The 17285-nt window shown below is 46.5% G+C and overlaps 1 protein-coding gene across 2 annotated transcripts in view; it reads left to right on the top strand.

Annotated features, from left to right (window-relative positions):
• The first annotated feature begins 7682 nt into the window (after positions 1–7682).
• The window catches only part of FBXL2 (F-box and leucine rich repeat protein 2), an 85536-nt gene continuing 75933 nt past the window's right edge, over positions 7683–17285 (top strand). The window contains exons 1-3 of one of the 2 annotated variants that reach the window (XM_090050342.1): positions 7690–7827; positions 12247–12384; positions 14475–14503. In XM_090050342.1, coding sequence (XP_089906468.1) covers positions 12375–12384; positions 14475–14503 — 39 coding nt within the window. In that variant the 5' untranslated portion in view covers positions 7690–7827; positions 12247–12374. Of the gene's footprint in view, positions 7828–12246; positions 12385–14474; positions 14504–17285 lie in introns of both variants that reach the window. The other variant, XM_090050343.1, reaches the window with a different exon arrangement.

Here is a 17285-nt window from a genome sequence, read left to right as displayed (position 1 = left end):
AAACCACACAGGTGCGGCCTGATCTTGCTGAGGACCCAATTGAAGGCCCAGATGTTGAATACTTCGTAGACGGCTCCAGCTCTGTCATCGATGGAAAAAGACGAACAGGATGTGCAGTGGTAACCTTGGATAAGGTAGTATGGAGGGAGTCATTGCCGAGCTCATGGTTGGCACAGGCCGCGGAACTCATTGCGCTCACCCGAGTATTACAGCTGGGGACAGGCCAGCGGGTTAATGTATACACTGATTCTCGCTATGCTTTTTCTACGGTCCATGTGCACGGACTATTGTGGAAAGAAAGGGGTTTCATTACAGCTTCTGGGAATAAAATTGCTAACGGCCCTCAGATTATCAAGCTACTAGAGGCACTCCACCAGCCTAAAGAGGTAGCAGTCATTCATGTGCGGGCCCATGGGAAGGCTGCTGAGGAAAAGCATAAGCTTGGAAACGCAGCAGCAAAGGAAGCCGCATTTATTGGTGGAGAAGCAGAGGAAGTATCCAGGCAGGCCTTGTCCCATGCCATATGGCCATACATCCAGGATTTAGTCCCGCAGTATTCCCCTGAAGAAGATAAATTTGCACAGAAGGCTTGTGCAAAAGAGAACTCCCAGGGGTGGTGGATAGTACCGGGAGGAAAGGTCATGATACCCAGGCCATTGCTTCGGGAAGTGCTGCATCAGCTTCATGAAAGAACCCATATGGGAGGCTTGGCTATGGGTGATCTAGTGATCTGCCAAGCAGTAGCCCCAGGGCTATATGTAGAAGCTCAGCGTATTGCTACCAGGTGCATTGCATGCCAGAAAGTAAACCCTCGAAGGAAACCCCCTGTGCCAATGGGAGGTAGTCCCTGGGCAGCGTACCCTGGACAAGCATGGCAGATTGATTTTGCCGAGCTCCTACGGTCCGGACATCATGGGTTTTTACTTGTCACGGTAGACCAGCTCTCTGGTTGGGTCGAGGCATGGCCCACCAGGACTGCCACTGCAGCTACAGTAGTGAAGTATTTGTTGCAGGAGATCATTCCCTGGTATTCTCTGCCTGAATCCATTGAGTCGGATCAAGGACAACACTTTGTGGGAAAGGTAGTTCAAGAAGTCACACAAGCTCTCAAGATCACTTGGAAACTACACACACCATGGAGACCACAGAGTTCAGGACAAGTGGAACGCATGAATACGACCTTAAAGACTCTACTCACCAAAATCTGTATTGAAGCACGCCTTAAGTGGCCTCAAGCATTGCCGCCAGCTCTTACTTGCATTCAAAACACTCCCTGACGGGGCATTAAATTAACCCCATATGAAATTATGTTTGGCAAGCCCCCTCGAGTCTTACCCCCTGGGATGCGAGAAAATGTAACTTTTGAATTAGGTAATAGTGAGCTTCATATGTACGTTATTGCTTTGCAGTCTGTCTTGTCTTCTCTTCACAGGTATGCAGCCTCCTTTCAGCGTCTGCCTTTAGACGTACCGGTACATGACTTCTGCCCGGGAGACTGGGTCTTGGTGCAGCGGTTGAAAAAGGAACCTTTGACTGAGAGGTGGAGTGGCCCTTTCCAGGTACTTCTAACAACCCACACCGCTGTAAAGATTGCTGGCCATGACCGTTGGATACACCATACCTGTGTGAAATGACATCCACGAGCGTCAGAGGATACCAACTCCCAGGACGAACTCACTCCGGAAGCTGAGTCGTCCTCGGAACAAGAAGCCAGCAAGTGGAGCTGTGAACCTACTGGTGATCTCCAAGTGCGGCTGAGACGGCTTAATCAAAGTTCAGAAAATTAGACAAGAAAGTAAAGAGAAAAAGTTTAGGCTGTATTTGATCTCAAGAAAGGGAGAATATGGTGGGAATCTTAATATGCCTTGTTGTTATCTATGTAGTAAGAGAAGCAGGATTGAGCAGCCCTAGCCGCCAGCCTATACCCCCGCTTCCCCCAATTGCTCCCCCAGGGACAAATTTGTATGTTGACATGATGGAAAGAATTGCAGGTACCTTCAATCTTACCAACTGCTGGGCCTGTGGGGGACTCCGAGAGGCCGGAGAACAGTGGCCTTGGAGGGCTTTTCCTTTGGCCCCAAAATGGTTGGTAAGTGATAAGGCGGATGTTAAGAATACTGGTCAAGAATGGGATGAGAACCGCAGCTGGGATCTTTCCCAAGTGGCATTAGGAGAGTACTGTCACTAGATTGATAACCACCACAGTTGAAGGGATGCAAGTTGCAGCAGTCCCCCTCAAAGCGCAGACTGTAGCAAAAGTCATGGTACTCAGAAAAATTCCTCGTAATTATCCTGATCTGCCTAAATGAAAATGGGGAGCAGAAAGCATCTTGAGGGGGGAATATTGTTAGAAATGGAATATTGTTAGAAATGGAGTATTGTTAGAAATGCACAGCTTGCATCTTGCACCCGATAAGAAAGAAACACTGCCAAGGACTTTTTTCCTTTCCCAGTCTTGCCACAGCTTTTCTTATGCTAAATCGCAGACTCTCCCCCAGCTTTTCCCTAGCCTTTCTCATACAGATTACAGAAGCTGGAATTCAACTGACTGTGTCCTTGAAAGGGGGGGGGTTGAACTCTTGGTGACCTATAGTAGTCTCTGAGCATGCTTAATTAGCTGATGCATATTTACCTCTCCGCCCTGCATACTTAAGTAGTTAATTATACTATACATGCGATGTATGTAGTGATGTAACCACATGTATGCTTGTATGAAACAGAAGTGAGCTGTAAGAGTTCCTGCTTCTGCACACGTGCCCAGGAGGGAGAAGATAAATATTCCCTGCAAAATTCCTTTGTTGGTTCAGAGTAATCTGAGTTTTTGACTCTGCTCTGACCCTATTTGCAAATACACCTTTTGTGCCATCTAATGAGTGTGTGTCTGTGATTTTTGTGGCCTCCAGAGAAACGAACCGCTTTATGCATCACCCCCACCCCACCTGGCCCTGTGTGCTAAGATTGAGTCCCTGGACCCTGTGCCACCTCTGCAGTCCTCTGAAACCACGGCTCAGGGCCCAGGGATCTACACTGCTCCTTCTACGCTCTGTGCATTGGGATTGGAGTCCCGCACCACCTCCACTCAGCCTCACATGCTAGGATCAGGCCTCATGCTGCCCTGAGCATCTGATTTAGCGTACAGGGCCATGGCCTGCAGGCGAGAACAGTGGGCCAGATAACAAGGTGCCAGGGCTGGATCTGGCCCATAGGCCAGGAGTTGAGCACCCCGATCTAACGTACTAACTTTAATATGTACACACTTAAATAAGTTACAACGTTTGAATGATTTGCAAGCATTGAAAATAAACATGTGACTACACTCCTAGATAGATGTGAGCTGCTTTAAATTGAGTATATTCAGAAAAAGATATCCTGAAGGTCAATCAGCTATCTTCAGAGAATAGTTTTAGGAAGTTAAGAGACATGTTTTAGTCATGTGTCCAGATGCAAACTAAAAAGGAGTAACACAGGGCTTTATAACACCATGTAGAAGTTATCATAACTCATTGCTGATACTGTCATCTTGATAGATCCTATTATTATTAGGCTTACTAATTAGTTACAAATGTAAACTAATTTAGAGTAATATACACATTGTAAGCTTTATAAAAATCTATTTTAGTCTGGGCAGAAGATTAAGACAAGTAAAAAAAATACCACTATTACTAGTGAATGCAATTATTACTGGTGAATGCAACTTTTCTGCAACTGCAGAAATCTTATTTTAGTAATTTTACACTCTAATTTTGACTTAGTGTTTTAAATATAGCTCTAATCCAAATTAGGCTACTGGGGTATGAAGTATGTGGTTAAATAGCTACCACAAGACTGTACTGCTTGGAAAGTTGGTCTATATTTGTGCACTGCAGAGAGAAAATGTACCAGCAGTTAAACAGATGTGTTGCCCTTGGTTGTCACATAATAAAAATTTCCAATTTTTAACCAGACTCATTTTCAAAAACATTATTTCTGACAGTAATTGCAACAGACATCTCAACATATATTATTTAAATCAGAAATTCGACTATAAACACTTGAGTTGTGATCTAAACTGCATGGCTAATAAAACATGGCTTTGAATTCAATTACAAAAGTATGAAAGTATTTGAAATATGTGAATGGTGAAGTTTGGTGTTAGTCAAGCTATAGTATTTCTACTGTTTTCTGCACTTTCTTAATGGGACTATCATTGTAAAGGTTTAGAATACAGAAAATATTTATCAAACTTTGCTGCCCCATTATGATTTGAGTGAATGATTATTTTGAATGTACTATGTTAGCTAGTTACTATGTTATCCAATACTATGTTACACGGTTAAATTATTTATATTTTATTTGAAATAAAAATATTTTCATAAGACTAAATAAATGTAATCCCACCAAACTCCTGCTAGGTGTGACAGGGAATACAAGAGCGCTCACCATTTTATAACAGCCCCACATCCACACAGGTCTTCATTGTGTCATATACTACTGAACCAGGGAGTTAACATGAAGATGAAGTTCCAGATGGAATTCCTAAGATAAGAATAATTGGCCGTTAACATCTAGAAAGTCCTTATTGGCTTGTCTGAAGTAGGCAAAGTGAGTGGTGCCTGTCTAGCCTGTTTTCACTAAGTTTGACCTAACCTTAACTGTGGAGAAAACTTACCGGAGGCGGAGAAGAGGCGGCGGGACACTGTACCAGCAGCCAATCGTGGTGAAAGTGAAAGCATAGTGGCTGGAGCTGCCGCGGGTGGAAATCAAAGGGAAAACCCACAGTGGAGCCAGGAGGAGCCGCGAATGGCTCCTGCATCTGACTGAGCACGCTTTATAAAAGTGTGCTGAGGGCAATTGGCCAGGCAGATGCCTGGCACCAAGATAAAAGGCCCGGCAGGAAGGAAGCGGAGGGGACTGGAAGCAGTGTCCCCAGCTGGCTCATAAGTCAGAACACCCAGATGATCCTGATGAGGGGACGTGGTGGCTCCTGCGGAAGGGAAGCATGATGGGGACGCTGGGCCAAGGAGGGCCCAAGGAGTCACTCACAGGACCGGCGTGGATGGAGGTTGTCAGCAGCAGCGACTGGGACACCGGCAGAGGCAATGGGGACGTAACCCTGACGTGGATGACAGACAGCAGGTACCGGACCCGGAGAGGAAACGATGCAGCAAGGGGGGGGTTGAAGCCCGGGTGGAGTCAAACACCATGTAAGCTGGGAGCAAAGTGGGGTCATGGGGCACGCTCGGTACGAATACCACCAGTAGCCAACGACCGCAGCCCCTATGGGACTGAGCACCAGGGAGGGCCAGAACATCGGCCCTGACAGACAACTTCACGGTTGGCATTAGGTAGGGTGTAGGGGAGGTGGAGTCCCAAGAAGAAATATCGTGAGGACAACCAAGGGAAAGTACCAGACATCATCCTCCCGATAGGAAACTACTTAAAACCAAAGACATGGCACGTAAGACCTCTGGGGGAACTGACCCAAGGTCACTGCCAATAGCCTGGCCATGCAGCCCAAGAAGCCATGGCGAGATTCAAGAAGAACCCAAATGCGCAACACTTGGGGGATAGGCACGGAAGGTTACATTGACTTTAATCTAAGTGAAGATAAAATCTTAGAATATTCCCCACAATATTCTTGTGCACTTTTCAGGCTATGAGATGTCACTCAGTAAATTATGCAGAAATGTTTCTGTCCTTACTTATAGGAGAAACAAAATAGTAAGTTATGATGACATCCAAATGATCATGGGTGTCTGACTTTTCACTTCATTGAGAAGTTGACCATAGCAGCTGACACTTCTCAGGGCTATTTACCAGGGGATTTCCAATCTGTGGTATGTAAATTTTGGGAAGCAGAGGGCCAAGAATGATTAAATTACACATAAAATATTAGTTTCAGATGAGCAATCGTTACTTGAACTGCAACACAAGAAAACGCTGAAGAAACAAAACATCCTCCCCTAGCTGCTTTCAGTCAGAATGGTGAATACTATAATACTTGCTGACAATGCTAACATTATTGATTTACTTAGTGGTATCTTGTACACAGTATAGCTGTACAGTGTATTTTCATTTGGCACACAGCTGGCTGGCTCTGCTTTCTACTGTGCACCAAGCTTCACAATGTGAGGTACGGAAACAATGTCACCCTGCTGGAGTTTCTTTCACCTGAAGAAACCTGTCCAAAAAGGGATGATTGATTCAGGTCAACTGTGAAACTTGCAGTCAGGGAGAGCTCCAAAATCAAAGCTTCCCTTCACACCCCACCAAGAAACTGATACAGAGCAGGACCCCTTCAGCAATCTTTGCCCTGCAGAAACGGAAGCCTGCTGGGTTTGAAACCAGAATGTGAACAGGGAATTCCACCCTGTCCCTGCATGAAAGCTGGGTGTTGGAGTGATCAGTCAGGCCAATGGATGAAAGCTTGACTACACGAATTAGGTGAGTTTCCTGCCTCTCCAGCAGAAGAGCAGCCAGCTGGCTGTAATTTGAGTCTACTTTTTGCAGTGGGAGCTGCTGTGCAGTTAGCTCCATGCAGCTGGCATCCTGGGGCATTGTTTTAAGAGGGGTCCAGAGCTTCCGAGAAGCAAGAAGCCTCCAGCTGAAGTTGCCTGATAGGCATGTTACCCCCATCACATAGACACAGACACACATGCATGCATGCATGTGCGCGCGTGCACACACACACACACACACATACTGACACACGTGACAAGACTCTCTCCATCTCTTTGCCTACCCTCTAGTTCTAACTGCCCTTTTACATGTCGACAACCTCCCAATTAAGGGCATTTTTTCCCTAACATTTTTATTTTCATATCAGCTCAGAGCTAAAAAGTCAAGCTATTAACTTTAACAGTATAGACTTTTTTTTCTTTTTTTAATGACCTATCTGTTTCTCATAATACCTGCAACACAAAAAGCATGGCAGGCTGTCTAAAAATCTGAGCTGTACAGAAAGGATGCTATATTTAGAGCTGGTTGGGAACTTTTTGACAACTGCAATATCTAAACCTCAGTATTTTTTTTTTTTTGCAGACGGAATGCTTGCTTCTCAGCCAGGCCTTGTTATAATTGGACATTTAGGCTTCCTAAAAGTATTTATTTTTACAAAAGCTTTCAGAGACAGTTAAGCCTGTTACCTAGGGAAACGGGAGAGCTGTATGCAGTGCAAGCTTTTCTTTGACTTGTGAAAGTGCAGGCACCTCAACCAGAGACCTCATGTGACTGTTTATCAAGGCCTTTTGGAGACCTAGCTGAATGTCTCCATTAGATGACAAGGTTCTTTGGGAAAATCTGATTGCTTTTATTAGACCAACTCAAATAGATGGAAAAAAAGTCTTGGTTGCAAGCTTTTGGGCACAAACGCCCTTGGTCAGGCTGAGGAAGCATGCATGAGATGAGACAGTAAAGCCTGCTGAGGTTTTCCATCTTTCGAGGACAGGCAGAGGCTGCACTCTAAATGCCCCCCACCCATGTGCAGGAGGAGGAGCCAGTGGCTGCAGGGAGGTGACAAGGGAGCGGGGGCAGTGGGCTGCCCTGGCTGGAGCCACTCTGACAAGGAGAAACCATTTTTTCAACTCGGAAAACCCCCCTCCCCCCCCCGGCCAAGGTTCTACCCACAACCCCACGACGCTCTCAATTCCGGACCCCGCCTCCTCCCCTCCTTCGGGTCACGTGAGGCCGCCCGAAGCCGCAGGGCGTTGGTGATCACGTGATTCCTCACCTCACTCGGCCCGCCTCCTCCGGCTCGGCGCTAGTTGCGCGCGCAGACGCGGCACCTGGCGGTGACTCGGGGCTCGGCGTCACCAGGACAACCGGTCTCGCCGCAGCGCGTTTGCCATGGTGAGTGCGCTGCACCCCGCCCCGCCCGCTCGCTCAGGGGCCGGGCTGCTCCCCGCTCCCCCGCACCCCGCCGGGCCCCGCGGGGTGGGCATGCGGCGGTTGGTGCTGTTGCAGCGCGCGGGAGGGGGAGGGGAGAGGCGGCGCAGGGTTTGCACCCTCAGGGGCCTCGCTTCGGCCCCGCGGGGGGAGGGGCGGGGAAGAGCAGGCGGCGGCGGCTGTTGCTGAGGGGGGAGGGGAGCTTCATTAGGCGTGTGGGTGTGGCGAATGGGTATTGGGGGTGAAGTGCATGGGGTGGGTGCTTGCAGGGGTGTTTAAGAGGTTCAGGTGTTTGCAAAGGGTGTGGGGGGGTCTGAGAGGAGGAAAAGGGGGGTTGTGGGGGTTTCTCTTTCTCAGCAGTCTCCTGATACTCTCAGGTGCAGCCTTTGCCTCCCTCTTACGGCCTTGGGTCCATGGGCTCCACATGCGTCTCCCTCCCACAGAAATACAAGACAAATTAAAAGCAGTTGGGGTTAGATCGGGCAGATTTCTGTCCCTTGCAGACCTAGGTCCTCTATAAGGATGTTCCTGAACCCATGGGTCACAACCCAAAAGTGGGTCCCAAGCATATATGAAAGGGTCGTGAATAAACTTAAATGAATCAGCACACTTTAAAAATGGATTCTGGTATGAAAAAGGTTAAGAACCACTGCTCTAACATTACCAGCATGTTGGGTTTGGAGAAAGAAAGGTTTCCTAGTTTGGAAATCTCCAAGCACTAGCACCAGGCAGGAATCACGTGTCCTGATGAAGTAAGCTGTTGCTTATGGAAGCTTATGCACCTCTGATTTAGTCCCTAACATGGAACTCTACACTGCTTACTGCCTTTTCTTTTTACCATCGTTTTACGTAGTTTTACTGAGAGCAGCATTAGATGAACTGATGGCACTAATCCAGCTTGCTCTCTCTACAGTTAGTGTTTTCATCATCACTTGTATTTGTGGAACTACATTGGTAGAATAGCTCCAAAAACACTCTTGTATATACAGCCTATGTTCTGCAGTAACGGAAAACTAGAAGGCTCTAAAAATAAAATGCTAACATTTTATAAATGAACTTGATGGGATACATGAATGTCCTGTGTTCCTGTTACAGACACTTATTTGAAGACCATGGTGAGGGATTTCCCTTATCAGACTATTTTTTGCATTCTCATTCCATCCAATGTGCAATTTCCAAAGAAAAGTGGACAGACAATATCAGTTCACAGGTGAAATCTGGTAAATGCTAGAAATATGATGCTGATTACAAAACTACTGATTGAAACCTAATAGAATGGACTTGCTTCCCCACTTCCTTCCCCCTTTTTATAATATAAGGAAAGGGAGATATATTTTATCTACTAGTGTTCACAGTGAAGTTTTGAACTCGAGGCATTCTCCTTATTATGTTTATAACAGCTAAGGTTGTTGTTTCCTTCCATTCTTTCAGATATACATAGTTTAAAATTGAGCGAGCCATAAAGATGAAGATGGAAATTTTTTTGACTACGTAGCTCCCTGTTTTAATGTAGGGAAAGTAATTGCTCTATCAAAACAGGCAAAGGAAATAGTATAATTTTCCTAGGAAAAATAATTTGGGGTTACAGATACCTTTACAGTTAGTCTTACATAGTATAGGATCATTAAATGCAGAAACTTCTTTAAAAGAAGGATGGAGCTAGGCTTCTACTGATATACAAGTGTGTCTACATGTGATCCTGAATGACCATAGCATCTACAGGTGTCTATATATGACCAGCAGCTATTTCGCCATAACAGTGCGCTCCCCTGTTTATAGCGCGCTGCTGTGGTGAAGCAGCTGCTAAAAATAACCACACATATGATGCAGTATGGGCAGTTACTGAGCAGTAACATCACTGTAGGGCAATGTGTAGATGTGACCAATAGCAACTATTAGCTTGATTTAGAAGAACTGTATTAATTCTAAATTGCAGCAGTTTTGACTAGAATGGAACTGTCATAGCAGTTTTCCAGCTGTTTTCTTAACTGTAAGTTGGAGCAACCAGATTCTCTTGATAGTTCTGTTAACTAGATGTGTATGTTGTCCTTAGTTATGTTCATTCTTTACATATAATAAAGCTGGCCTGAGGAGTATACTGGAGGAAGGACGGGAGGTCAATGTAATATACAAGTAGGTGTAATAGATTTAAAGCATGGTGACATACTGTCAAAGATAGGTTTCACTACTTAATATGAGATTTTTCTAATAATGGTTCTCAGGCAACCAGCTACTCAGTTTATCTTCATTCTCTGTAATAGGTGTTTATAGGATGATACTTCATGTTCCTTAGATTTAATTATTTCTTTCTTTTGCAATCAAAACGATGATCAGAAATTGTATTTTGTTAATTTCCTTTGTAGTAGTAAGTCAGTTATCTATCTCTTCTAGTGCCTCATCCTCTACAGTGGTCAGTACCATGTGCCTCTCCACATGTATTCTTATAGTGCTGCATATTTTTCTTATTCATATACATCACTTACTGAATTATGCTAAAATTGTTTCCATAATACCTTGTTATGATGCATTTCAGTGGTTAGTTGAGCATGTCAAAATAATTACTTTTTTTCCTTATTGAACACTTACGCCAATTTGAACCACCATTCTTTTATTCCAGAGTTAACAATAAAATGGGTTTATTTCAAAGAAAGTCACATTATCCATTAGTTTTATTTTGTGGTTGCTTTTTCCTGATTCATTCAGGGTACTGATACAGTTAGAGCTGTATTTGATATTTATAGCAGTGGTTTTCAAGCTGTGTTCTGTGGAACCCTAGGGTTCCGCAGCACATCATCAGGGGTTCTGCAGAGAGATTGAGGGTAATCATGGCCAGAAGGCTGTGTGCTGTCATTGCTGGGCTGGGTTGCCCGACCCTGCATCAGGTCCTGTGGCCTGCAGAGAGGGGTTCTATGACAGAAGTGATATGAAGGGGTTCAGTGACTTTAGGAAGACTGAAAACCATTGACTTATAGTATGTTGATACTCTTTGTGAGATCAGTAGGTAGTCTTCAGGGCCACAAATTTCCTGCTAGTGATGTTTCGGAATAGTTCCATGTTTTAGAGATCAATACTGATAGCTTGCAAAAAAACAAAGCCTGTTCTCTGACCCTTTTTCCCCATATTGTATTGCACCTTGAAATGAATCTCTGAACATGTGCAAGCAGCATTATTTTAGCCAACTGGACATTGTTAAAAGGCAGTTTTTATTCCTGATAATTTGAATATATAGTCTGTGTGACTAGCACTCTAGGGGAGATTGCCTTTCAGATGGATGCAAGTAGCAGTTCACCAATAGATAGCCAGTTTTTAAGGAGCCAGTACTGATCCGATTTCCAATACACAGACGAGCAGCTTTGAAGAGCAGTGTGTGGCTGGTAAGTCTGTTGTGATGGAACGGATGTGGAAGGTGGGGTGGCAGATTGAGGCCCCCCACGGTGAGGGAAGGAGTGGGGTTGGGGGTGGGGTAGAGGCTGCCCAGCTGCAGCTCATGGGGTGGGGGCAGGTGCTGAGAGGGTGGCTTTTGCTGCTGTGTGCACAGTGGTAGGGCATGGGGGTGTCCCTGGATCTGTGCACGGGGTGAAGGCAGGCTGGGGCTGGGCTGGGCTTAGGGTGGGCAGTGGCAATGCTGGGAGGGGGCCATAGCCCTCCCAACCTCCCTTTCCTAGCGCTGCTGCCTGCCCCAAGCCCAGTCTGGCCCATCCTCTCTGCCAGGAAGAACCCGGTGAAGCTGTAGGCCCAGCCTGCAGTGGCAGCCCGCCCCATGCAGATCGGGGGGACACTTGCCCCTCATGCTCTCCTGGGGTATGTGCAGTTCTTGGAGCTGTCCCCCTGTGGCCCCCAGATGAGCCATGGCTGTGTCCTGTGCTATGCCCCACCTCGGCTGGGCAGCACTTGCCCCACCCTCACTCCCTTATCATATGGGCCTTGATCTACCCCTACACCCACTTCTCCCCTCCCCCTTCTCCTTCTACCACAAGAGACTTATTAGCTGTACACAGCTCTCCAAGCTGTCAGGCTGTGCTCCTTGCCACCCAGGTGCTGTGCTGCAGCTGCGCACATGCACAGGGCATTTAAAATTGGCCAAATTATCATCCATATCAGGCAAAAAAAAAAGCCGATGTCCAATACAGTGAATTTTCTTTAATTTGGTGCCAGTCTGATATCGGACTGATGTATTGGTGCACCTCTCATAGCAAGTGTTCATGTTGTACTTGCACTTACAAAGTTTCTTGGATATACTCTTGACCATTCTTGTTGACGCCTTTGGAGCCCAGGTTTCAGTGTATAAATTTTTGCATAACAAATGTTGTATACCTTTTTCCCCCTTCAACTGGCTAACCTAGATTGTATCTTGTATCCTACTCTACATTCTTTCTGGAACAGGTTATTTCAACAGAACATGTAATTGTGAACATAGAAAAAAAATCAGAACAAGACTATAAAGATTTGGATTAAATAGACTAAAATCATTATTGATGAAAGGAAGAAGTCAAACTTTTTAATGGAACCTTATGAACAAAGGTAGGAATTGGGTTTTATAGCCATAATCAAGCAGGGATTGCAGTTTATCATCAAAATTGATTACCTGCTGAAGTGACATTTCTTGATGATCTTTAACAACCTTCAAATCCTTCAAATTAATATAACTAAAAAAATCAAGCTAAGTTTCATAAAATGGAAAAAATCAAAGGGCTTTTTTTTTTAATACAAACTTTGTTAAGGGGATAAAAGTCGAGGCATGATTTAGAAAAGTCTCTTATAATTTAAAATATTGGAAGATGAGTCAGAAATTAACAGATTCTTCCTTTGATTTAATAGGGGGAAAAAATGAATTAATGGATACTGGGTGTGTCTACATATGCATTAGATCCAGGAGCACTTTACTTGCAAGTGCTTGTGAGTAAATGCACCCAGGCAGGCATCTACATGTAGGGAAGTGGGAGCAGATTTGCTGCTAATGGTGGTAAGCTGCTCTTGGTTTCTGGGGCCCTGCTTGCTACCACCAGCTCTAGGCTCCCCCTGGGTGCTAGTCCAGGGGTTGGCAGGGAGCATCAGGCCAGGAGACCATTGTCTTCTTGCCAGGGTTGGGATATTGTTCCCCGGGCCTGGGGAGGGGGCGGAGCTGCCTGCTGCTGGGGCAGGGACAATGTATCCCTGCCCTGCCAGGAGGAGCTCCCAGCCCTGGCTCCCTGACTGGAGCAAGGGATTTGGACAGAGCTGCAGATTTGTTCCCACTCAGGCATTTATACAAGTCCTACTGCTTAGTTAGTAAATCACAAGTAAATTTGCTACTTGCATTTGCAGGTAGCAAGTTTACTTGTAATTAGTGGGGTTTACTGCACAGTACACATGTGCATATGCTTACTGTGCAGTAAGCTATGCTACTTCTCAGTATAGCATCTCATGTAGATGTACCCACTGTTGATTTAAAGTAGGGATATTAAGTATATGGCCCACTGGCTGGATCTGGCCTGTGCAGCTGTATGATCTGGCCTATGCATCTCTGGACTGACCCCCATTTGCAGCAGTTGGACCTGGCACTGCCTGCCAGGTACATGACACAGAGGGTTGGTCTAGGCTGTGCACTACATGTGGCACCCTGATGGACTGGTCCTTTGCATTGGTTTTGGGGCTGATCTGGATCAGGCCATGCCAGTCAGCATACAAAGCCAGTCTCATGGGGTATGACATACAGTGTGCATGCTAGACCAACTCCCTGAGCTGCATATGGTGTGTGCAGCCAGTCTAGCTCCACAGACCACATACAGCAAGCACTGTCATGGGGCGTCCCGTGTGCTCAGGGCTTACATGGAGCACATGTGGTCTCTGGTGTGGGCTGGACCCAGTACTGCATGTAGTGTGTAGTGTCTGGGCTGCAGGCTGCATGTGGCACCCCAAACAGACCTTCAGTGTTCCCTGCAGCGCATTCCCCCTGCCGGCCTAATGTGCTGTACAGTGGAGTCGCATCTTACATGGGGGTTAGATTCTAAAGTCAGTGCTTAAGGCGACTAATCTAACTCACATATAGTCAAAATTACCCTTGGGCTTGCCCGGTGGTACAGTCCCTACTTCCCACCCAGGGCCGCCTGCACCAAACTCCTGCCCAGCCAGCATGCACAGGTTCCCAGCAGGGCTGCTCCCAGTGTAGCTGCTTGGCCCCATGCACAGCACTGTGGGGGGCAGCTGCAGGCTGAATCCATACAATCGGCACTCCGGGGCATACGCATATGATGAATTCACGCAAGTTAAATGCACATATGATGCAACTCCACTATATACACAGCAAACCCAAGGGCTGGCATGTACTGTGTGTGGTGTGCAGGAGGACCCCAGCACCACGGGCACTGTGCAGGGCGTGGTTTTAGTTCAGCCTACAAACTGGCCCAACAACCCCCATTCAGTCTGTAGGGCTGGATGAGTCAGACACCCCTGATTTGAAGAGCTGCAAGATACAGTTGTGTCACTGGTATATGTGAGCTATTTATGTCCCTTGTGCATCTGTTTTGAAGGGTGTATATTAGAAAGCTATATGGGTAAAAATTGGTCATATTTATTTTCATTTAAGCAATGTGAATTCTGTGCTAAAACTGCCATTTTAAAATCAATTACAGGTCTCTTTGGAATGGTCTTTTTGGAAAATGTAAGTTTCAGTTTGCAAGCCTCCATCTAATTAAAAGCTAATGAATTATATTCTGCTGGCTCTGAAGATTGCAGTGGCTTTCACAGTTCAGTGCTGTCCAGTTGAACCCCAAACCTGGAGTAAGAATTAACATTTTTGAACAAGTTTGGCCTTTACATTTCATATTATTGGAAGATATGAAGATGACTGAGGGAAGACACCTCACATGAATATATGCGTTTATAAAGATTACTAGACCCCTGGCAGCTGCTATTCCCCACCGTGAATTTTATATATTGCAACAGGTGGCAACTCCTGGGACTGGGTCTCATGTCAGCCCCACCCACCTGTCTCTATGGGGCAGTCTGCCCAATCCATGACTGCCATGACTTTATTGTTCCTATATATGGATGGTACATGCAGGAGACTGCCCCGATGCCAGGGGGCCACTATCTGCAGCTCCAGCCTCCCCTACATTGCAGCTCATGCCTCACACATGGCATCCAGATTAATATTACTTCCAGTCTGAGACTGGAGCAAACTGAGTCCAAAGCTGGGCCATGTACATGCACATGCACCCCACAGAAGGCCTCTTCCACTCCACCCCTCTCTCACCGGGGCCTCTGGCATGCTGCTCATTACTGAGCCACACTCCACTGCCCTGCTCCTCCTTGAACCCTCTTGGGCCATCAGACTTCTCTATTCTCATACTAGCCTTGCCACATAGAACCTTCTGTTTCTGCAAGTTCCCGTACTCTACGTGGGACGGCCTTATGCCAAACCCTGGGCTAGTTCTGCTCCAACCCTCTCGTCAGGCACAACTTCACACGGGGCTGGCCCTTGCACTGTCCTTCAAGTTTACGCTCATTCAACCCTACTCAGCACACCCCTTGGACTGTCCTTCAGGCCTACTCTGACTTCAGACCTACTCAGCCTCCTCACATGCACAGCCTTTTAGTCCTACCTGCACTTCAGCCCTACTCAGTGCAGGGCCTCCCAGTGCTCTCCATATTACCCCCTCTGGGACCTCATATCACTGCTACGCTCAGGCACTTACATGTGGACCTACCTGGCCCCCACTACTTCCCTAGTGGCCTCAGCCCACCTGAAGATGGGGGCTGAGGTTAAGGCACCCCCTCGTCACCTTTCACCAGGGAGGTAACTGGTCAGGCATTTCCTGGGGACTCCCACGTCACCAGGAGCCCCACCAGGCCAACCTTCCTTGGCAGGGTACAGTTTTAGGTTATGCCTACAAACCATCCCCATAAGCTGCTGCTCTTACCTCCAAGGTTGTTACTGCTGCAGCTCAGCTAAACAATGTTTCTGCTTCCCCTGGCCCCAGCAAATTGCAGCCTTTATATGCCTTGTTCCAAAGGGCTGCCCTCATCAAGCACCTGGTAGCTGCCTGCCTCTGCCCTTGAAGTGGCAGGCACCTGAAGGTGCCCTGGCACATGTATATTGCTGTTCCCAGAGCAGAATTCAAAACATAATCTGAGGTCCCTGGCAGATGTTAAAGATCTGGCATGGCAGGATACAGGACTATAAAATATATTATGTATATATAGTTTATAAAGATTTAAATTAACATGTTACTTGCATGATAAATTGTAACATGTCATATGTTCAACCAGTTTATAATGTAATATAAATGACAAACTAACCAGAGATGCATTTTACATCTAATGTTCCACATCTTTGTGGCTGTATTATGCTTTAATTGAAACATGTGGCATGTTGTAAAGTGTGTTTGGTGAGCCAGGCTTGGGAGATACTCTCTCTAGCGTTGGACTGGACAACAGCCCCTTTACATTTCCCAGTGTGTGGGGAGCTTGGTACAAAGGAGGCCACAGTCTGGTCCCTAGCACATTCCCATTTAATGGTAACATGGGATCTGATCAGTGGTCACACATTTATGGCAGGAAGATTGATTTTTTGGGATGGGGACTGGATCCACATTGTATCCTTTCTACTTCCCAATGCAGGATGGTTCTGGGCTCTTGCACTTGTAAGTTAAGAGCTGGGTGCTTGCAGTCTCCCTTGACCTGCGGCTACCTGGCACAGGGGAGTTTGGGTCTACGAGTTTAAAGTTCTTGGTGGGAGAGCCCCTCAGCCTGCCTTGCCAGGAGCCTGTAGGGAGGGCCCAGGCCCAGTTGGAGTCTCAGGGCTGCCCCAGGCTGGTACCAGCCAGACTGTTGGCACTGTGTGTTGGAGACCTGGGGCCGTCAAGGGCTGATTCTGACAACTGCCTGATTGTTGGACATCAGCCCTGTCAGTCCTGATGTGTGGAGATGCCACTTGTTCAATTTAAGGTGACATATAATTCCACCTTAAAAATGTTCTATATCAAATGTGGAATATTTTTATAGTCAGTTTACTATTTAGTGGCACCTTAAATTGCGTGTACATCTTAGCACCCTTGCAATTTTTGGCAGGATTAACACATTAATTGCTGCATAGATGTAACGTATGCCAGGGACTTTTGATGCCAGGCTCCATGGGCACTGGCAAGTTTAAAGTTGCACTGGGTAGCCTGACACTGGGGACCAGTTCCTCAGTGCTGTACTGCCTAGCAAGCCTTTAAAGCGGGAGTAGGCAACCGCCGCACGCATGCCAGACCATGGCACGCAAAGGCATTTTGCTTGGCACTTGTGCATCAGGGAAGGGGCTGGGGCTGCACTGTCAGACAAGGTTCAGGCCCTCACATCTCCCCCAGTGTCTGTTCCTGGCACACTAACATCTTACGAGTCAAGGTTGTGGGTGTTTTTGGCGCTCTGCCCAAAAACATTGCTGACCCCTGCTTTAA

The sequence above is a fragment of the Crocodylus siamensis genome, chromosome 5 (genome assembly GCF_052110815.1).
Source record: "Crocodylus siamensis isolate JL-2025a chromosome 5, ASM5211081v1, whole genome shotgun sequence".
NCBI classification, from domain to species: domain Eukaryota; kingdom Metazoa; phylum Chordata; order Crocodylia; family Crocodylidae; genus Crocodylus; species Crocodylus siamensis.
The sequence above is the reverse complement of the archived record's forward strand: the minus strand, read 5'-3'. Positions and strand labels throughout refer to the sequence as shown.